Raw genomic sequence first — 23,803 nt, forward strand, 5'->3', positions numbered from 1 at the left:
GATGGGTGAAGTTATCTTAGCATGACACAATGATTGAGATTGCATCAGTTTTCTGCAGTAAAAAGCCTGTTTAGAAGTTTAACCATCTCATTTTAAATTCAGTCTATCCCCGAATTCATATTGCTAATAGACAACAATGTAACATGTGAAATCATGTGTCAAAATGCAATGGCTAGGCTTTTTCAAGCTGAGCAGCTAACATTGATTTTACAAAAGTGTACATCATTATGCAAAAGCAACATATATATTGATCTGCCAGTGCATTATGCAAAGGCAGATCTGGATCTGTGCCATTCACATTGTGATGCCTGTATACCCTGGTAAATATTATCTGTGAAATTTACAACTGTTAAGAAATCTTCTCAAAACTTGTGTTATTTTTCTACATGAAATAACTCTCACCAATGTTTTCATCTTTCAGGCCAAAGTGTTGGTGGCTGAGCAAACAGAGAAAGACATTGACCAGACCCGAAGCCAGTACATCCCTGTAGCTGTCAGTACCCAGATCTTGTTTTTCTGTGTGGCAGACATGGCCAGCATTGACCCAATGTACCAGTACTCATTGGAATGGTTCATTACCATCTTTCTTAATGGAATAGCCAATGCTGAGAGAGCAGGTAAACATTTCATCAAGATTATGATTGTAATATCTGTGGGGTTTTTTCCCCAGGCCCTCATTTCATTTTACATAGTGCTTAAAACCAAAGTAGGCCAGGCAAACCAGGCTAACACTCTGACCTCTGACATTGATCTGCTAGTACATTTTTCAATAATGACAGCTAGGGATCCATGTTATTTTGTGATTTATTTTGTGCTATACATGCATAAACATGATTGTCTATATTCATCATGTGGAAAAGCCTTGTGTGCTGAACATAAATTATCTAATAAGGCAAAATATTTTGATTGGTGTTTAAACTTTGACATAACATTAATCGGATCAGTGAAAGATTTTGCTTGAGATAACATATATAATTTATCAATATTATGACTTTATTAACTGAAATTTTTCTTTTTTTACAGACAATATTCCACAACGAGTGGAAAACATAAACAACTACTTCACCTTCAGTTTGTACAGCAATGTTTGTCGCAGCTTGTTTGAGAAACACAAACTGATGTTTGCCTTCCTGCTTTGTGCTAGAATCAAACAATTTAATAATCAGATTGATATGGTAAGTTTTAAGCATTTGATGTTATTCATTTACAGATGAAAGACAAATGGAAAACCTTGACCTAATAGAAAATGCTTGCTTGCCTACTACTTAAGTGGGTTTCTGAGTTTGTTGCAAAGTAAGAGACATCTACATTATAGATGGCTATGAAAAAAGTTCATATTTGAAGATTCTTTTCTCATTTCTGTGATAAAATAATTTTTTAATCAACTTTTTTTTAAAATAAAAAAATGACTTTTTAATTATGTAAAATCAGACCTCACAGTTAGGGATGTTTGTTTATCTGGAGAAAAGAAGCATGCATTCAGAGTGGGTTTGATTTCAGATAAATATATTTTTACAAAGAGAAATGGGACTGATCCAGATTTGATAGTAAAAAGTTGGTTAAAGGATGGTATGATAAAGAAATTCTTCTATATTTGGAAATCCTGAAAAGGTAATTATCTTCAGTAAAACTGTAACCTCTTTGTATGATTTACTAATAAAGCTTTTATGTATATTTGATTTAATTTATATCATATTTAATTGTTTGTAAGTTTTAAAATCTTTTTATTTTTAATTTCATTATATGTAAAAATAATGTAGTTCTGTTTACAAGGAACTCGATACTTTTCCAGAAAATATTTTGATCTTGACTGTTCATTTTAGTAAACACATAAGGATGACCTGGTTCCCAACCATAATTCAAAATTAGTAACAGTCACATGAACAAGTTATTTTTAATTTATTTTTATTGTGGGAATTATAAGGTTGAGATTGAGGCTGTATTGACTATGTGAGCCTCAAGTTACAAATAGATTTTAGTTAAGTAAACAACTTTTATTCTTGGAGTAAAATGATTGTTTCTTAAAAAGGTCATACTGGAGCTACATGATTTTGTATATGTAAGCATGATCACATGATCCTCTATTTTGCAACTAGGCATTTCCAAAATTGCACATTACTTAGTTTTAATAGTGATGCTTAGAGAGAGATCTCACAGTCAGGGCTTAAAAACACTTGATGTCAAGTTGTTTCCTTCTGTTGTAGCCAGATTTCAAGTTATATGTTAATTTTTCTTCAGATTATCTGGATTCTAAATGATTAATTCATTTCTCTGGAAATATTTTTGTGCTCATACAGAATTCTTGAACAAAGACATTTCTTAAAAATATTTATTTGGATTTCCAAAACCACAGGATTATTTATTGTGTTTCTACAAGGAACTGTAGACAAGAACATTGAACAGGATACAGCATACGCCATTGCCTTCCATCTTGGATTTTCATCGGGACTCAAACTTGAAATCATTAGAACATTTTATTATTAGGACTTCTAAAATTTTATTCGTGGATTATTCTTGGATTACTTTTTGATTTGATTCTTGAAGCCATAAGCTCTTATTTTTTTATTTTTACAGTATTTTTCCAGGGAAATAAATTATTTGTTAAATTTTTCAAAGCTTGTTGTTTTCACTCTTTCTTGTGTTACTGTTTATTCGAGCCTAAACACGTAATATAAGAAAGCTAGTAAAGCATAGTCATATACAACTGCATTCTGTAGAAAAGTAGATCCAGATCATAGTAATGAACACAGGGCACTTTCAAGATTAGACAAATTTTTAAAAATCGTTTTTGATTATTTTAAACAAGTTAGTAAAAGTTTTGAATACTGTGTATACTTGCTTATAAGTCAGATTCAACTGCAAACTGCACAAACCCAGATCTGCTGTCTCTTGATATAGGTCTAGTTAGTTTTTTAGAAATAATCAGCAGAACAGAAAACACAGACCCTGATCTGCCAGTATGTTTGGTAATGGTAGATCCAGGTCCACATTGTTTGCAGTTGAACCTGACTTATAACAGAGCATAGATGATAAATGTACAAATTTTACTCTAAACAAAACTTGAATATTTATTTAACTTCGAACCAACTAGGGAACAGAACTTTTAAAAAATGGTGAATTTTGCTGATTGAAACATTTTGATTTTGCTACTTTTATTGTTTCTTATTTGAATAGAGTGAATGGCGCTTCCTACTGGCTGGTGGCACAAGCAAACCTGCAGAACTTCACAACCCAGCACCAGAATGGCTGTCAGTTCGTTCCTGGAATGATATTCTGACATTGGCATCACTGCCAACATTTGCTAAATTTGCAGAGGACTTCAAAAATCACTTAGATGGTTATAAAAGGATATTTGACAGTACTGATCCACATAGGTAATCTTGATTAAGAATGTTGGATAGGCTTTGAAAACAAATTTCCAGCTTATTGCTGCCCTTGATTGAAAGCAAACAAATATACTGCAAACGAGCCAGGGAAGAGCTTTAAGATAATTTTCTGTAATAGAATCCAGTAGCAAACATAAGCAGGGGATATTAATTTGGGCCAGGTTCATCCATCCATCTTTCCTACCATCCATCCTTCCACTTTTTTGCCCATTCATTCACCCTTTAATCCATCCCACTTAAATTTGTGGTCAGATTGTAACCAGATTTGTCATTCTGTTTAATGAGATCTTGAGAGAGTTTCATTATCAGCGTTCTTTTTTATTTAGCAGTTTTGTAGTCCTGATTATAAAGCCCACCCACTTATATTTTCACAGAATAACTCCCTTTGCATTTCAACTAAATTTAGCATACAGCTTGATAGATGTGGCCTTTGCCCAGAACTGTGGTCTTACTGCATCATTAAGCAGAGTTATAGCCCTTGATTCTCCACTCTGCCCACTTTCATTTCTGCACATCTTCATTATTTGTGATTGGACTTGGAGTATTTTCACCTAACTAGGTGACAAGTTGATATTGATAGGTGGCTTAGTCAGATTTTTCCGTGTTTGATGTGTCATTTAGCAGAGTTCGGGACCCTGATGTATCCACACATTTTTGTTTGCACACAATTATTCACTTAACTGTTAATGGATTTCAGAAAAGGTTAATATGCAGTTATATATTGATATAACTTAAATCAGACATCTTTGTTACCATTTAGTGAAATTGTGGCTTCTAAATGTTGCACCTGCAGTTTGTATGCAGCTTTATATTGGTCATGCCCTCACCTAGGTTAGATTGTCAGTGTTGAACATCAAAAGTAGAACCTTCTTTTACAAATATGACTTAACTCATTGCTTTATCACCACTGTCACCAAGCCTTGCTTCTTCTAAACTTCACTTTCCAATTTCCATTGAATAGCAATGACATCAATCCCTCAAATTTACTTGTTATCATGCATGGTCATGATTATTTTAACCTTTAAAATTGGAATATTATGTGCAGATATATATTTTGAAAAAATTCACAGAGAAGTCAGCCTTGCACATCATAAATAGGAACATAATATTTACAAATATTTCCAGCCTGACTTTTGACCGCTGGATAATATTTTAAGTTGCTTGACTTGCATCAAAATTGCCTGCAAATCAGAAATGAATTTCTGCTCATTGAATATGTAGCTATAACAAACTGGGTTTCTTAACTCTTTATGGATCATAATTTCTACATTTATTTTGAAATACCTAACAATTACTATTTTCATTGAAATGGCTGATTGTCATAATCATTTCTGATTGGAGGGAGTTTCATTCTTAGAAATCCCACATAATGATAATTTGTTTAAAACCTCAAGACAATGATGTGCCACAAAAAAGGTTCATTAACAAAGAAGACTTGCCTTATGTCTAATGCTTATTTCATAAAAATCCAAATACATTAAACTACATGAAAAGTCCAAAATGTATCTGGTCACCATTTGAATGGTCACCATCCAGACTGTTTACATTTTGACCATCTTCATTAAAGCTGGCACAGATTTGAAGGTTACCTTCTTAAAAACATCTATAAATTCATTCCTGAACTGTTTTTAGTTGTTTCGGTTAGATTCCTTTGATTCAGGTCAGTCTATTTATATTTATGGACAATACAAGTACTTTATTTACAGAGTATTCTTATTGCCATGTTACTTAGGCTTGGCTATATGTGAGGCTTCTTTGAAGGAAGCATATCAGTGCCTTCATCAACTAAATGGAACCACCTTGGACTAGTACCATTCAAATGATTCTAGCTTATAATGAACAAGAGTAAGCAGATGCATTTAAATAACATCACAGATTGAAAAATAAATATTTTTAATTTGATTTGGCAACTTAGTGTCGTTTAACATAGGATGAGAAAATTTGGCTCTGTGAAAGAATATGCAACATCCATAGGTACTTTACTGTACATACATGCTCATAAGAGGAGTCCAACTGTATATACATGCTTATAAGATGAGTCCAACTGCAATCTGCACAGACCCAGATTTCCTGATGCATTATGCACCAGCAGATCTGGGTCTGTGCAGTTTGTAAAGAGTAATCAGTAGAATAAACAACATAGACCCTGATCTACAGGTGCATTATGCTATGGCAGATCAGCATTTTGTTTGTTTGCAGTTTGACTTGACTTATAAGAGTGTATACGGTACATTTAATAATAATCTGTTGTTGCAAGTGCCATTGTAAGTATGCAGTCAGAGGCTTAAACGATCCACTATCACTTCTAGTTTGTCTTACACCATAATGAGTAGTATCTGCATCCTGTGAGGAGCTCCAGACAAACACATGAGATATTAGCTGTGTAATGTTATGATGAGTATTATGCATGGTAAGATGGCCCAGTCACTGCAGCACTTGAGAATGCTTTATTGCACTACATTCAAGCATCTAGAAGATAATGAGGGAAGGCAAGTTCTTTAGTTTTATTTGTAAATGAGATTTTGACTAGTGAAATAAAATGGGATATTTTGATCATTTCAAGTAATAGATGAGGTCTCCTTAAAAAGAAAAGTTATGTACCAAGGATTTTGAACTTGTATTACCTAGTTCATGCAAACTGTGGTTGTTACAGAATGGGGGTAATTTGGTGTGGGCTCAGTTGATAAAGGAACAGCTATGGTAGAAACAGATAGGTGCTTACTTTGTAGTGGTTTGTCAAGGTTGTTAATGTCAGAATAGCTACTACTTTTATGAGGATAAACCATGGACAGGTAGCTACATTTACGGACAGAACTTTGCCAAACTAATGATATAAAGCAGCAGAGGGGGCGAACCCTACAACTTTTTAGAAGCCTCCAAATGCCAAAATAAGCCCTTTAAAAAAACGTGTTGACGCTTCGTTGTAAATGCAATTGTCGCCGTCATTGCTGCGTTTTGTTGTCATCGTCCCGAGAGGGTGCAAACCCATTTACAACGGCGTAGGGTTAGCCCGCCATAAAGGGTTTATTTCAGCATTTGGAGGCTTCCTAAAAGTTGTAGGGTTCGCCCCCTCTGGGAATGAGGACAACAAAACGCAGCAACGACGGCGACAATTGCATTTACAGCAAAGCGTCAACGCGTTTTTTTAAAGGGCTTATTTCGGCGTTTGGAGGCTTCTAAAAAGTTGTAGGGTATGCCCCCTCTGCTGCTTATAATTATGTCAAGGTAAACAGGTGTTATTTTAAGCATGGTAGTTCTGTACAGTGACAGTTAACTTTAAATTTTCTTGTTACTCTAGAAAAAAATACATTGAAAATGAAAATTAATATTATTTCAGACATTGGCCTTTGTTAAAGGGCATTTTGTCTATTCAGAAGGGAAGTATATTGCTCTTGTTTGCCTCAAAATAGGAATAAGTGGCTTTTCTACTTTTCTTGACAAAAGCAGTAAAAATGTACTATTATGATAACTGAAAGAGTGACACAGATAACTTCTTTTTAACTAATAAATGTACAAATAAACCCTTATTACACAGCCACCACAGGAAATTGTAAAATTGGTCTTTCAAGGCAGGTCACTGCTTAATAGAGTTTTATTTATACAGTAATTCATTGCAAGAGATCTTGATATAATGTCTATTGAAAAAATGCGATTACTTAATAAAAGTGACCTTCAAAACAGGTCTGACTGTGTTTTATTTGTTTATTTATTTATTTATTTATTATTTTTTATTTATTTATTTTTTTATTTATTTGTTTTTTTAATTTATTTATTTATTATTTATTTATTTATTTATTTATTTTTTATTTACTATTTATTTATTTATTTACTATTTATTTATTTTTTATTTATTTATTTATTTAATTTATTAATTTATTTATTTATTTTTTTATTTATTTATTTATTTATTTTTTCATTTATTTATTTATTTAGAGAGCCTCTGCCTGGAGAGTGGAACACAAAGCTGGATGACTTTCAAAAGATCATTGTCCTGAAATGTCTTCGTGCTGACAAGGTGACTCAAGCCTTCCAAGATTATGTGGCAAACCATCTTGGACAAAGATTCATTGAGCCACAGGTAAGAAAACTGAAATAAGCATTGTTTTTTCTCATGAAGCTCATTAAGCTTTTGCCATATTTGTATCAACAAGTACAGCATAGTCTTGTTTTCCTACAAACACTTGGCTGTAGCACCCTATAATGCATCAGTCAGTGTGCAGTCCTGAATGTTGTAAGAGATCACTAAAGGAGACAGGAGCAATGGTTGTTCAGTGGTTATTGTGGTGGACTCCTGCCTGCAAGGGTGCTGGTTCAAATCCTACGTTTGGATCTTCTCCAAGCACGACCAATGTTCTTGCCATGTAGACAGTATACAATTTCAGTAGGATATATTACCATAATTTGGATGAACTATATGTTGCTGCTGATGATAGCAATGATAAAGATGGTGAATCTACAAAAATTAATGATAATAACACGTAAAACTTCTTTATACCAGACACTGTTATTACCAGACATTTGGGCCATTTTATGTACGGTGTAGACAGTTTCATATACAGAGATTTAATGAGTATGAATTGTGTCTCTGTGGGGATCAGATTATATCAATAAATATTGGCAGTCTGCCATGGACATGTTAGAAAAGTTTCACTGTAATAATAATGATGAAGATAATTACTTCAATAGCAGGGTTTGGTCAAGGATTATGTGATATGGAGTAAATGTCACCTGATATATTCTAAATGGTCCAGATAAGAATTTGATTGGTCAATATTTTATATCATTTCTTTGCATTTTAATTACATCAGTATGCTTGCTCTGTGGGTATTTTTTACAGTAAAATGTGTTATATTGAATACAAATAAACATAATATTTCCCCTTGATTTGAGTCAGCTCCTTGTGATATCATCACTACACTTCCCACCTTCATGGAAAAAACTATCCACAATTTAATTCACAGTAAATTCTGAGATTTATGATGGCTTTGCTGTGAAAAATAGTTAGGCCTGATGTAAAGAAGTCAAACATTTCCCCCAGTTTTATAATCAGATTGTACTGATGATACTTTCAATCTTAGCTGCCAGCTGCAGTGATTACTTAATGCTGATTTGATCTGTTCTGAATGGCAGTCAGGACATATTGTACAAAGACAATAGCATTATAAGTTTTATTTTGACTATGTAGCTCACCATTGTCAAAGATAGTCCTGATGATAATGCAGCTGACTTCAACGTCGCTCTTAATTATTTTCAGACATTCATTTTATTTGGTTCCAGCAGTGGACAGGATACAGGGAGGCAAACCTCATCAAACATTGGATAGCATTACTTTGCTGTTTTGATATGGGTTATTTTTCCAAGAAAAAAGTCTTCAGCATGTTTGGGAACCTTTCATGAAGACATATTTTTTGCAGGGGGCATCACTAGCTATCATTTATTTTACAATTAAGTAGGAAGTAATTGACATGAAAACATACAACCAGTCTTGTTATAATCAATGAGTCTTTGCCTCACAAACACATAACGTATGTCTCACATAAAGGGATTAATTAACGGCACAAAATATTATGAGCATGTAGACTTACCAAATTGTTTACCAATATTATCATACTTTACCATGTGGATGCATCATTCATATTTTTTTGGAACATCAGTCCTATTTTACTGTGCCATTGCTACATAAATGCAGCCAAGATTGAGGCCTATAATAATGATAGTAATGATCTGTCTTTTTTGCAGACTGCCGACCTGCATCTTGTGTTCAAGGACTCCTCACCAATCACCCCGCTCATTTTCGTCCTGTCCCAGGGAACAGATCCAGCTGCAGATCTTTACAAATTTGCTGAGGAAATGAGATTTTCAAAGAAACTTACAGCCATATCTCTTGGTCAAGGACAGGTGAGATTTGTCTTTAAACCCTCGCCACTAGAAAAGGATGCTACATATTTTTATATAGGGAAAGGGTTCATCTTGTTATTGACAATTTCACTTATTAATAGTATTTTACATAATAAACAACTATTATCTTTTTAAAAGTGTATAGGATACTTTACCCAAAATTACTTATCCAAGAAAAGCTACTCCAGCGCAGTTTTTGTATATGTAGTTTTTCAGGGGTCAAAATGTCAATGGTCATAGTAACTGTGACTGAAAAAATAAAAATGGATACCACACAATAACTCCAAAGTGAACAGTTTACAAACTCTGTGGATAGCATATACATTCAGTAAGGAATAACCCTATAAATGTTGTGGATGAAGGTCATTGTCACTGCCTGGAAGTTAAAAAAATAGTTTCTGCACAATAAATCAAGTTTTCCACCAAATACAGTTATTAAACTTAGTGGATAGCTTGTACTTTGAATAAGGAAGAACCCTATTAATTTTGGGGTAAAAAGGTCAAAAGCCAGTGTCACTGATTGAAAGAAGCAAAATGCTTTCTGCACAGTAGTTTGAGTTCGTCATCATTTATGGTTACCAAAGTTTTGTGATGGCTTGCACATGAGTAAAGGAAGAAGCTAGTAGACTTTGGAGTAAAATCATCAAAGGTCAAGGTCATGGCAACTAAAAAAGAAAAATGGTTTCTGATCTGTAGCTGTAGTTCAAAATCACTGATCTTGACCAAAACATCTTGATTTTGGGGTACAAAGGTAAGGTCACTGGCTGAAGAAGAGAAATGGTTTCTGCACAGAAATGTCAGTTATCGATATAGAGGACTATTAAACATGGGATAGACATGTATCATGCCCTTCATGACACTCTTGTTTCGAGTACTGTAGCACCTCATGAAGTGACAGATGGCATCAAGACATCATATAAAGCAAAAGTGTAAAGTCCAACAACATTTGACTGTACTTTAAAATGATTTCATTATGCTATTTTGGAATTTGTATTGTATCAGGTAAGTGTTTCTCTTCATGAAGTAAATAGAATTATGCACATTTTCTCATTTCAAATTAAGTTTACTGAATTCATTGAATCATTTCAGTCTCCTTTTTTTAGCAAAATATTAATATCATTCATCAGGTTTCATGAAAAAATATTTTGAAATGAGCAAGAAAATAAGTAATATTATTTTACAGGTTTCGTGAATTTTATTTGAAGTTGTTGTTGTGGGGTATAACGCCATCTTTCAGCACACGATAAGTTATACATGGCGGCCAGTATTAATGGTGGAGGAAGAACCTGGGAAAACCCCGGAAAGAACCACCAACCCACGAGAAGCTAACTGGTAAGCTTTCTCACATACATTAGCCAAATCCTAGACTTGAACCCACGCAGACAGAGGTGACATGCCAGTGATCCGTAACGAAGAGCGCTTTAGGCCACTCGGCCACTCGGGGCCGCTTTATTTGAAGTAAGTGAACAAAAGATTGAAATTAATCAAATTAATTAGTTCTTAAATTTCCAATGAGCACTTGTATAATATTCTCTCAATGTGATGAACCAGCAGGTGCTGAGTATGCATCTTTGTGTTAAAATCATGAACAGAATGCTGGCCAAAGACTATGCTGTGCCAGCATAGGATGCAGTCATGGTGGTTCTGTGTCTGGGTTTTTCACAGTTAGGCATACATTTTAGAGAAGTATATCTGATAGCATTGATATTCAATTTTAGGGTCCCCGTGCAGAGGCGATGATGAGAAGTGCTATGGAGAGAGGGAAGTGGGTCTTCTTCCAAAATTGTCACCTTGCCCCCAGCTTCATGCCTGCCCTTGAGAGATTAATTGAACAGATTGATCCTGACAAGGTATACATAGCAACTATATTTTCTACAGTTTTACATGATTGATTGATTATTTGGTTCTCTGTATGAACATATTAAAAAATAACCATCTTGGGGCTGAAAATTAATTAGATTATTTTTTATTATATTTTCCACATATCCTCATGAAAAAAACTGAATTTCATGTTTGAAAAATATGTAAAATGGAACTGTACAAAAGATACATTTGTAATTACAGTGGTTCCCCTCTTATACGGCCACCCCTTCCACACCAGGAAAGTGGCCATATACGATGGGTGACCTTTCCAGAGCGGGACTGTATTTGTGAGAAGTATGTATATGTATGTGTATATATTAAGAAAGTTACTTATAACTTAAAGCTTTTAATATCTTCATTTAAAAGTAACATTATTTTATAAAAGGTTCTTGTCTTACAGACAGACTTATTTCATAGTAACATAAATTAATAGTTCTTATTCTTAGGCATGAAATGTGAGTAGTGGGATATTGTTGGCATGCACAAAGCAAAACCATTAAAAAAAGTTATTTAAATCTTGTTTCATATATTGCTTTACATTTAAAATAATTCTCTTTCCATTTACTGCTACAGAACATTCTCCTTATCTGTTACGATGTTGTTTATTTGAGTCTTCCCAACATAAAAATTTGTCAGCAAAAACTCTTAAACTCTCCCCATTGTTGTCAAGTCGAATAACGTTAACTTTTTGTTCTGAAGTATTATTTCTGTTTACGGGATGACATGTTAAAGTTTTGTAATGATTTATTCCTATGTTGCTAATTGTACAATACTGCGATTTAATTATGCAGATGAAACTTTCACACAGATAAAATGCCTTTTTATAAAGTGATACATGTGCTGTCACTTGATTTTTCTGTCTTTGTCTGGTACCCTGTTTTGTTCAAGGTTAATATCTCTGTGTGTGTGTTAATCTACAAAATCTGTATTTAGCCTATGCTGACCATGTTATTATCTTGTATTTGTAATCATCAAAGAAAAAAACTCAACCACTGTGTGAAGCTCAAAACTCTATCAAAACATTGCTGACCCCATTTCCTGTAGACATAACTATTCTTGATATAATACTAACCCTAGTGGTACCTGTACTTTAGCCAATACATCATTTCCATAATAAAAACCTGAAATCAGGAAACAGAATTCAGGAGAGATAATCAAATTACTTACCTTGCCAAATGAATTAAATATTGGTTCTGGACAGCTGTTAATAATAAAATGTGGCCGCTTGTGAGGGGTAAATTTTACATTTTTGCATTAATATGTTGGCTGCTGCTCAAGTTAGAGGGGTGGCCTTTCTTGAGGGCTACTTTTAAACACAAACTCATTAGTACCATGGGATTCTGATCATAAAAAGTGGTTGGCCACTGGTTAGAGGGGGGCGGCATTCATCAGGGGGAGCACTGTAATATCTATTTTCACAACTGTGCCATGTACAAAAAGTTAAAGAGATTACAAATTATGTGAATTATGTTTTCTTTTCCTTCAAGTAGTTGAAGTGTCATGGTTGCATGATTAGACTTGATTTTTTTACATGTGTTTTTATTACAAGTGGTAACAAGTTCCACATTATATTACTGATGGCTTAGATAGTGTAAATACAGGTATTTTAAGTGGACAAATTGAAAATCCCAGAACTGATTAATGCCATCTTTGTTTGGGTGAGAATGTACCTTTACACATGCTGGAACCAGACATTAAACCAGGACATCAGAGGTGGGAAGCAGTGTAATTATATATACTCACATACAAGATGAGTCCAACTGCAAACTGTACAGACCCAGGTCTGCCATTGCATAATATGCCAGCAGATCTGGGTCTGTACTGTTTGTTAAGATTAATCATTAGAACAAACAGCATGGACCCTGATCTGCAGGGCATTATGCTATAGAAGATCAGGATCTTTGTTGTTTGCAGTTTGACCTGACTTATAAGTGAGTATATATGGTACTGATGTGCTATCCAGGTCCCCTATCTATATCTGTTAACCATCATGCTTAAATTTAGTAAGTATGTTCAATATATATGTCCACTTAGTCAAACATCATCTTGACTGCACTCACTTAAATACAATAATGATTAAGCTGGACAGTATAGGAGGCTTTTTGAGGTCTTTATCTTAGCACAATACATTTTAGTAACATAGACTAACTTAACTGGATGCTAATAATACTGTTCAGAATCTAACGGATCTCAGAATCTGATGGTGGTCCAGGGACTACAAGTACAAGAACCAGGTAGCCCAGTTTTAATTTGAAAGCCAGTATTTAGTAGGAGTCTGTTAGCTTTAAGACATCCATTTTTCCTTATGAGTTATTAATAATTATCTTCTGTTTGAGATATATTTATAGTTACATTTTGAAATAATGCAGGACTAGTCTTCATAATATAGTATTCCATCGGGCTATCCGAATTTAACAATTGTTAGGATAGACCCAGGGCTTTGGATACAAGATTTTTTACCCAGATTTTACCCAAATGTTTAAAAAAAAATGTAATTGTGTTCCATATTTTAGAAAAAAGCTTACTCATTCAAATGCATATGTTTGGTACAGTGTTTCCCCTCTTGAAAAGTTCCCTCCCCCCACCAACTTACCAGGTGCTGTCTGTTTTGTATAGCTTGAATCCCTTGGCACCAACAAGTTTATGTTCAGAAATACCCATCTATGACAGCCAACCCCTCTAATGCAACCAGTGGCCATCAAGTTAGTATAGAAACTATCAAATTTACCCCTCACAAGTGGCCACATATTGGGATTTACAGACAAAATTGTCACAAATATTTGCTTTCTAAATATAGCCCATTGAGTTTTGTTCCAACATACTGATAAAGTACCTAACTTTAGTCCATAAAAAGAGGTAGGTAATCTGATTTTCCTTTCTGCTGTATGTTCCTTAGATGGTAGGTTTTGTCACTGATTATTATTGGCTATTATTACCACTGATAATTGTCAAAATTACAAAAGCTAAAATACTGAGAATTTCATTACTGTTCACTTCAAGTCAGCATGACATAAAGGGAGAATGGTATGTCAGCTATAGTGGCTAATTTCTCACATAGGTTACAGAATGTATGAGAGAAGGTACCAGACTAAAATCAGTCAGTCAGGTGACAAGCTCACATCCTTTTGTAGACACTGAGCATTTTGTGTAATAACTACAATTGCCAATGCAGGAATAAATTGTTGCAAAAGTATGTCATCAGATATTCTCCGTTTAGAAGGAAAAGTGAAAGCAATTTGACTGAACAAATAGAGCAAGAGTCCTTTAATAACTGTAGAGATATTTGATGTCAGAAAGGTTAAATTATACATTGTTTGTTATACATTCTGCAACAGTGGGAAAATTGAATGGATGGACAATGATCGTTACAACCAGATGTTTGTTACCGGAATTTATTGATGGGGGGGTTTTGCACCGTGAAAGACTGTTATTCATAAAAAATTTTAATGACATTATGACAAGTTTTATCATGTTCATTCCATAAAATTCCTGTGATTTTTAAATAAAAATGTTAAATTTTTAAAAATTGGTTATGCCATTCATTCTTTATATGCAATTTTTACTCACAATTGTGTGATCCCCCTCCAAAAAGGCCACCCCTTTTGAAAGACCAATTCCTGATGCAGAAGGGGTGGCCTTATGGTAGGGGCATTACTGTATTTAGATGGTATGTCCTTAAACAGAAACCTAATTTGAGTTTCTGAAAGAAAATTATGTAAAAGTACAAATATGCCATTCTTCCATGTATTGTATTTGCATATTAACTCTAGGTACACCGAGACTTTCGTCTGTGGTTGACCAGTATGCCCAGTGACAAGTTCCCAGTTTTCATCCTGCAGAATGGTTCCAAGATGACAATGGAGCCACCGAAAGGAATCAAAGCTAACCTGCTCAAGTCTTACTCAGGCTTTAGTGATGACTTCTTTAATTCCTGTGCAGAAAAGGTTCACTATATACATTCTTTAATGATTGATTAACACCAAGCCATTTCCATCATCTATATCATATGAACTTGCTTTTCAGATAAATAACATTTTACACATCTTAAATGCATATCCATCTACAATTAAAGTAGACCTAGACCTAGATGCACTTGCAGATCATGGGAGCGTTTCACAAATTGTAATTTCCACAATTATGAAAAGAACATACAACTGTTATGTTTAGGTGCAGTTCAGTCCTAAATGTTAAAGACAAACCAACCAACTGCACAGTGAGTTTTGTTCAAGACTGAATACATTGACCAGGGTCATTTTGAGGACTGTTAAAAATGGGATGGACATAGAATGTTCCATTCATAATACTCTTGTTAATATTTCCTACTTGATTTGACTGAATTATGTCCCTTTGACTGCCAATACCTTTACATATTGAACCTGGCTTTCTTTAATAGAACCAAAATTAGCACAGTGCTCCATGTCACATGGACACATTTCTAGTCTAATTGAAAAATCAGAATCCCAAAAATATGAATATGGTTCATAAAATGTCATCGCAAAAATGTAATGTGATGAGCTCCCCTTATTTTATTCACTTTTGGCAATTGATTTTTCATGCTGTGTTGTTCAGATTTTAAAAATGTATGTAATTTTTTGCCAGATGTGAAAGAAATATGCATGTGTGTAAATTTAAATGAGCAAAAGATGAAAAATTCAAAAGTCAAAATACACATTTTTGTTATCTTCAGACCAGTGATTTCAAGCACTTGTTGCTGTCCCTGTGTCTTTTCCATGGTGTCTTACTGGAGAGAAGAAAGTTTGGGGCTCTTGGTTTCAACATCCCTTATGAATTCACAGATGGAGATCTTCGCATCTGTGTCAGCCAGCTGAAAATGTTCCTCGTGGAATATGATGTCATTCCTTTCAAGGTATGACACATTTATTTACAGATATATGAAGACATTTGTACATACATACCTACAATTATATACCATAGGTTAAAACATTGGTCAAAATTACAGGACATATCTGACATTTTCATATTAATCTGGGAGAAGTTCTGGTTTGATAAAATACAATGCAAATGCGAGGAACTATAAACCTCTGATTACAGTTTTGTTTCCCATGTCAAGTTCTTAATAGTATTGGCTGAGTAAAGTTTATTCTTTCAAAATATCATCATATATATCCATTCCTACCAACCCCCAGCAGACTTTACAACCAAATGTAATTCATATTCTTGCACTGTCAAGCAATTGTAATTATTCAACATACACACACATACACACATGCACAGATCCATATCAGATACAATTGCTCACCAGCTAAACCTAGCAAATGTAATTATTACACACACACACACACACACACACACGCACACACACACAGCCTATCCAGCACAATTGCTCACCAGTTAAACCTAGCATTGAACACACTCACACAGCCACAGAGCCATATCCAGTCGTATTGCTTACTGGTTAGACTTAGCAATTGTAATTATTCAATGCACTCACAGCCATATCTAGCACTATTGCTCACCAGTTAGACTTAGCAATTTTAATTATTTAATATACACACGGCCATAACCAGCACTATGCATCATCAGTGAAACCTCGCAATTGTTATTATTCAACACACACACACAGCCATATCCAGCACTGTTTCTCACTAGTCAGACCTAGCAATTGTAATTATTCAACACACACAGACATGTCCAACACTATGGCTCACCAGATTTAAACCGTACAGATCAGAGCAGTTACAAGCTTGCATGAGGGGACTTCATTCATTGATATGAATAGGACTAGTTTCTACATATTTAATACCTGGCATCATTTCAGGTTCTGCCAGTTTCCTAACAATATCAAATATGATCTTATTGTAGATACATTATTAGCCACTTTTTCATGATGCTATTTTTGTCTTTTTGTTTCAAATCACTACAGATATTAGTGTCGCCACCATTTAGAAGAAAACCTGTGGATTTAGTGTTTTTGCTTCTGTCCATCCTTCTATTGATTTGTCTGTCAGACTTTCATTTCCACATAATTATGTGTGGTGAATTCTTAAGTATTTTTATTTTCATCATTCTTTTCTTCCCAGTCTATTTATTTAAAGCTGGTTGAGAGTAACGGATGAGACTTGTTACATGTACACATCATCTCTTGATGGCGTGTCACATACCATGTTGACTCTGCTGTCTTCAGACTCATAGTCATGGATAAATATATTAACTTTTTTGATCCTACTATTCCTTCTGTTCCCTTTCTCCAAAGGGTGTTCAGTGTGGTAAATGATGCACCTTCAGATGATGATGTATAAGTATACTAAATTTAATTTCTTACTTTCAAATGGTTTAAAGGAAAATGGTGATCTAAAACTTAAAATTCTGAATCATGCCCTTGACCTTGAGGATAAGACTCCCTAATGTGGTATGTGACACACCTTCTGATGACAGTACATGTACCAAGTTTCATTCCATAATATACCTGTCAACTCTCCCAGCAGGAGAAAAAAACTCCTGATTTTTGGGGTTGTTACATGCCTACTAGTGATGATGAATAAGAATGCCAAGTTTCATACCCTAATCTGAAAGAGCTTTAAAGTTATTGAGTGTGATGGAAAGATACAATATTGAGTCACCACTCCAGTGGCCTTGTGGTTAGAGCATCTGCCTCGGAAGTGGGAGGTCGTGGGTTCAATCCCTAGACAAGTCATACCAAAGACTTACAAAAATGGTACTAACACCTGCCTTGCTAGGCACTCAGCATTAAGAGGTTAGTGTTAGGACTGGTTGGCCTGGTGTCAGGATAATGTGACTGGGTGGGACATCACGCTACATGTCCCATCACTATAAACTGCCACACTGCAACATCGTAGCAATATGACTGAAATTTTTTTAAAGCTACATTAAAAATCCTAATCACACACACACACACTGTATTGAGTCGTGACCTTGACTTTGAAGATAGGTCCTCCCGAGCATGATACATGATGTACTTCTAGTGATGATAGATAAGTTATTCCAAGCTTTGTCCATTACTTTTAAATGGCCCAAAAACTATAAAGTAGAAGGGAAAGTGTGATGAAAACAAAGATATTGAATTGGAAGATAGGACCTAGCAATTGTGATGATGTACAAGTATATAAAGTTTCATCCCATAATCTCAAACAGCTTTAAATTTAAAGAGCAAAAATGACTTGTCTAGTGACTTGTCACATTTATGAGACTATATATAATAGAACAAAAGGGTTCCTAATATGTCTACTGGATAAAAATGATTGCCAGATAAATGCTGGATAAAAGTGACCAGACTGTACATTTTTCTGGACATTTTTGTTATTAAAAAAATTAAATTGTTGCCTAACAGTGCAATAGTTCTTAATGAGAACTGTGCTAAATTGATTTGAGACTAAATTTTGAGGTTACACATACATGTATGTGTATTGGATGAAAAGGTGAATATGTTTAAGGTTGTTAGTATATACATATTTTTACTGTAAAGTGCTTCATTTAAATTTATTTCCATATTTATCATTGGAAACTAAGACTTCATCTTATTTAAACAATTGTTGCACATTCATATCTTCTCAGGTTCTGTTGTACACAGCTGGGCATATCAACTATGGAGGCCGTGTGACGGATGACTGGGATCGACGCTGCATGATGAATGTCCTAGGGGATTTTTACTGCTCTGAAGTCCTTAGTGATGAGCATTTCTACTCATCCTCAGGCATTTACCGCCAGATTAGCACATCCATGGACCATAATGTAATTATGTGATACATTTCATAGATTGTATCCCTTAGCGTACTGCTGGCTCCCTGTTATCTCGCATACATTGTAGTCAGTAGTCATATTTCCATACTCTCTGTAGAACACAGATGTATCACAGTTATCTTATGGGATTGTGGAGAGTTTGTTGTGTGTTTGAATATTGTCAGTGTGTTTTGTTTGATTGATATTCCCATACCTATATAACCTATGAACGTATCTGACCATTGGTACATGCAAAGTTGGGTTTAGTTACTGAAATACATATCCAGTCAATAAAGTTTCTTTTCTTTTAATATATGAAAGGTAAAATTGACTTAAAGGACATATACAGTAGAAAGCACATTTTTCTGCTAAAACACTCAGAAAATGTTTACATTTATTTGAGTTTTAATGATGTATGTACTTATTGGTTGGATATGTTAAAAATTCAAATAGTTTTAAATTGATATCTAATATTTGTCAGATATTGGTTTATGGAAATTATGAAAATGGTTTTGTTATGTGGATCATCTGACAAAAGACAAAGATATTTAAGTCTCATTTGTACACTATGCACATAAAACTACTTGAATTTTGGTTTTTGCTAGAGTAATAGTTATTGGTATACAGTTAATAGCAGATTAGCTTGCTTCCTAACTTATTCTGTGAAACTAATCCAATGAAAGCAGCATAATGTATGATGCACACTGCATACAGCATAATGTATGATGCACACTGCATACAGCATAATGTATGATGCACACTGCATACAGCATAATGTATGATGCACACTGCATACAGCATAATGTATGATGCACACTGCATATATCTTGTGTTATTAAGCTTGACCTTAAATGATTTAATAGGTTAGCCATTAATAAATCATCGGTAACCAATGATCATACTGCAACAAAATGTCAATTCTTCATACTCCCACCGATCTTATTTTTTTAACTCACATTCACTTTCACTTTGAAACATTTCTCTCTTCTGTCTCTTTTTCTGTGTCTCTCTGTCTGTCTGTCTGTCTGTCTATCTCTCTCTCTCTGCCTGCCTATCTGTCTGTCTCTCTGTCTCTCTCTCTCTCTCTCTCTCTCCAAACTACTCTATCTTTACTTAAAAAATTTCAAAATTTTAAAATTATTTTTCCAGCTGTATTATACATAATCAGCTTCCCCAACATTGTATCTGATACCCGCATACCATCATTTTGCTTTGAAACTTAGTAACAGCTTTTCAAACTTCCTGACATTTTTTTCTCTGCATGTCATCCACTACAACAAGTTCAGTGATTAGGTAATATTCTTTTAAGTAGTGCTCCTACAGTGTCACAATTCCAGGCACAAGATACATAAATGTTCTGTTAAGGAGTGATCCTGCACTGTCACAAATTCATTCACTACATACATGAAGCTTCTGTTAAGGAGTCACTGGATACATAACTATTCTGTCAAGGAGTGATCCTATTGTAACTTGTCTTCAGATTGCCCAGCTTGTATCTGATAAACTTGTATCAACTTGTATCTGATGAACTTGTATCAGCTTGTATCTGATAAACTTGACCATCATTAAGTTTCTGATTTCAGAAGAAAATGGCAATCATTGTATTTCATATATAAAAATTAAATAAGAATTACTTATATAACTTACAACTTTGTAAAATGAAATCTATGATTATATCTTAAAATTAAATCAGGTGTACTAACGGTTCTGATATGGTTTTGGTTTGGTTGAAATTGTCATCACGTGTTTTTAACACAGTATGATTTCAGTCCCCTGAAGAAAGGATGAGCATATGACGTATTCTGTCAGTTTCATTTTTCTTGGAGATTTCTATGTCAGTATCAGTCAAACCTTTTAAAGACCATCATTTTTTACACTGACTAAATGTATGATCTTGATGTGAAATCTCAGTTAAACATGGAAGACCATCGGTAATCAGCTGTTTGTTACCACAAACCACAGACCATACAGTTTGAGCAAAACAAGGTATCTTGCTTAGTGATATGCAAAAGAGCTGTTTGAGAATGAGGTTTGAATCCCACTACTGATTGGCTGTGAGACAGATTCTCTACCAACTTTCTCACTTCTATGTTGTGTTCACCATCATTCATGTGATGCAGTTGATTAATGGTACTTGATAGGGTTAAAAAAAAGGTATTTTTCAAACTGCATACCTTGAGTAAAGTCAGCTAAAAAGGTATTCATTGCATGCATGAGTAGAACTCTTAGTATTTAATTGTTTTGCTCAGAATAATTAGAAAATGTAGAGTATACATATTTAACTTAAACTTGTCTTAAATTGAATGTATATATTTCAGCTAAATACAATCATTTACTTAAGGACACACATTCTTATTGATACAGGGGAATGGGTCTGACATCATACTTAACACCTTCCCTGTCTACACGTTTCTTTCTGCATGTTATGGTAGGGAACTGAGACTGTTATAGGTAATACCAAGGGAGATAATCTGGTGGACTGTGTCATGTGCTGAAATTTGATCTTTTTTTCTGGTGTCTGATTTCAGGTGTATTTGAAGTATTGTTACTCACCCATTACCATTTTTGTTGGAATGAGTTTTCAACCTGGCATATTTGTAATAACTTTTAAATTTCAGGTCAGATAATTTACATGCCAATTAACTTCATGGTATTTACCCCCATATATTTAGCATCGTAATACCTATTTAATGTAAAATGTTATCTCACAGCTATCTTTGTTAAAAATTTTATTAACTACATGAATTAATGTCTTAAACAGTTTCAATATTTTTTTAAAATGTATTATGCAGCAGGTCAGTATATATTGTTTGTGATATAATGTTAAAGCTCATATCAATTATACATTTTAAGAACTTTTAAAGTGCTAGTATATATATATATATATATAGAGAGAGAGAGAGAGAGAGAGAGAGAGAGAGAGACTTTTAGATAGAATTTTATCATTAGATTAGGTTTATATGGTATTTTTGTCTTGATTAGAATTAAGCTGATAAAATATATATCAAAACAGTAGAAAATTTTAACTTGAATAGGAAAAGATTGCAAATTAAAACCATTATTTTTTAAAGCTCTACTATTAATAGTAGCAACAATATAAAAATCAACAAACATTTCTTGCAATTTTTAAGAAAAGGTGATGTACTGCATAGAATAGAAAATCATCCAATAAGACTTTATTCTTCATTACTGACTGAAAAAGTTGCCAGAGGAATCAAAATGTCTCTTTTTTAATGGCTGTAGATCAGCCAAACCTCCAGAAAGAAGGAATAATTATTTTGATCAAAGAACATTTTAGGGACTTTTAAGGTATGTAGGATTTAATTATCAGAATAATCATTTTTTAATAATAAAACAAATCTTTCAAGTGTCAATCATAATGTTTCTAAACTGTTTCGCTGCTGTTTTCATCAGGGCTACACATCGTATGTCAAGAGTCTACCTATTAATGATACACCTGAAATATTTGGTCTTCATGACAATGCAAATATAACTTTTGCCCAAAATGAAACCTTCATCATGCTGGAAGGACTTGTCACGCTGCAGCCAAAGACAGCCATTGCTGGTGGTAAATCCAGAGAGGAGGTGAGTTCTTTGATCATATTAGATTCATATCTGTAAGAGCCATTTCATAAAATATTTCACCCCATTTGCAAATCTTCTCAGCATGAATGTGCACTCTAAGACCCATATTATTTTATTGCATTTTATTAAATTGATTGAAATTTTGAAAAGTAATTTAAATTTTAGCAACATTTATAAATAAAATATATTTAACATTTGAAATAGATGTTATGGTAATCTTTTTTTCTTCTTCTTCTTTTGAAATCTATGTATGGTAATTGGTTTTATTTGTATTAAAATCTGTGGTATGGTAATCGGTTTTATTTGGATTGAAATCTGTGGTATGGTAATTTTTTTGTTTTGTTTTGAATAGAACATAAGTTGAGTCTGAGTACACTCAGCTTGAAGAGTTTTGCAAATATGTGGCCAGGTCATAAATAAATTTGTTTAATAAAACTTAGTAAAACAAGAAACTTTTTGTCATGAGGTAGGAGATGATGTGTAATCCCCACTCCTTATTGTTCTTTGGTTATCATTATGTAGGAGATGATTAACCACTGCCCACATTGAGTAAACAATGAAATATGAAATTAATGGATGGAATACCAGAGATCCGAGTAGAGATGCAGAAAAGAACAAAACAAGCCTTATTCCCCCCATGTAAAATTTGACAATCAAGTACATAAACAAAATGAAATTGAACTTGACAGTTGAATGATTCACTTTCTCTTAGAAATAGAGTTACATATTGTATGTGAAATTCAATTAGCCATTCTCTTATACTAAGAGAACAAATTTCATCATAAAATCGAGTGACTGATGAAATTCACATTGACACCTTGTCAGCATCACCTGGATGCTTCCAGTCTTTTCCAGGTCACTGTTGGTGATAGGTCATTGTTGCTGTTTCTTTTCCTTTTTTCTGTCTCTCACTTCCTTTAGCCTCTTTAGGTCATCAACCATCTTGGTTGTAGATTGATCTTTTCCAATGTGCAGTACAGGTATGGAACTATTTTTTCCTTCAAATAAAAATATAATAAACTAAACATGTGTTAGGGTTTTTTTCTTCTCCTGTGATCAAGCAATATTCCTACTGTTTTACGCCAGATATTGTCTATCTAAATTCAACAGAACTTAGCTATGGTCATTTTGCAACCTGATGCTGATACACAAACAACTTGTTGATGTAAATTTATGCCTTTTCTAGTGGCTTCTCACATTTCTGAGAACCATACCGTAACTAGACCTGAGATAAACCATCACACCCTGCCTGTGTGCTAATAATCACTAGCTGAGCTGTGTTATTTGATACACATTCCTAATGCTAAAACCATCGACTTTTGGTTGAAAAACATTCACAAACTGATGACACAAACAAATTAATGAACTTCATC

The 23,803-nt window shown here is 34.0% G+C and overlaps 1 protein-coding gene across 1 annotated transcript in view; it reads left to right on the forward strand.

Annotated features, from left to right (window-relative positions):
* Positions 1-23,803, forward strand: part of LOC149786380 (dynein axonemal heavy chain 1-like) — a 314,616-nt gene that overhangs the window by 167,215 nt on the left and 123,598 nt on the right. Inside the window, exons 66-75 of the mRNA XM_089976799.1 lie at positions 422-617; positions 1,024-1,175; positions 3,175-3,374; positions 7,320-7,464; positions 9,126-9,284; positions 11,003-11,134; positions 14,918-15,091; positions 15,835-16,014; positions 18,681-18,857; positions 22,260-22,430. Of these exons, the coding sequence (XP_089832925.1) occupies positions 422-617; positions 1,024-1,175; positions 3,175-3,374; positions 7,320-7,464; positions 9,126-9,284; positions 11,003-11,134; positions 14,918-15,091; positions 15,835-16,014; positions 18,681-18,857; positions 22,260-22,430 (1,686 nt within the window). The remainder of the gene's footprint in view (positions 1-421; positions 618-1,023; positions 1,176-3,174; positions 3,375-7,319; positions 7,465-9,125; positions 9,285-11,002; positions 11,135-14,917; positions 15,092-15,834; positions 16,015-18,680; positions 18,858-22,259; positions 22,431-23,803) is intronic.

Source organism: Sinohyriopsis cumingii, chromosome 12 (genome assembly GCF_028554795.1).
Source record: "Sinohyriopsis cumingii isolate HCF-2022 chromosome 12, ASM2855479v2, whole genome shotgun sequence".
Taxonomy (NCBI): Eukaryota; Metazoa; Mollusca; class Bivalvia; order Unionida; family Unionidae; genus Sinohyriopsis; species Sinohyriopsis cumingii.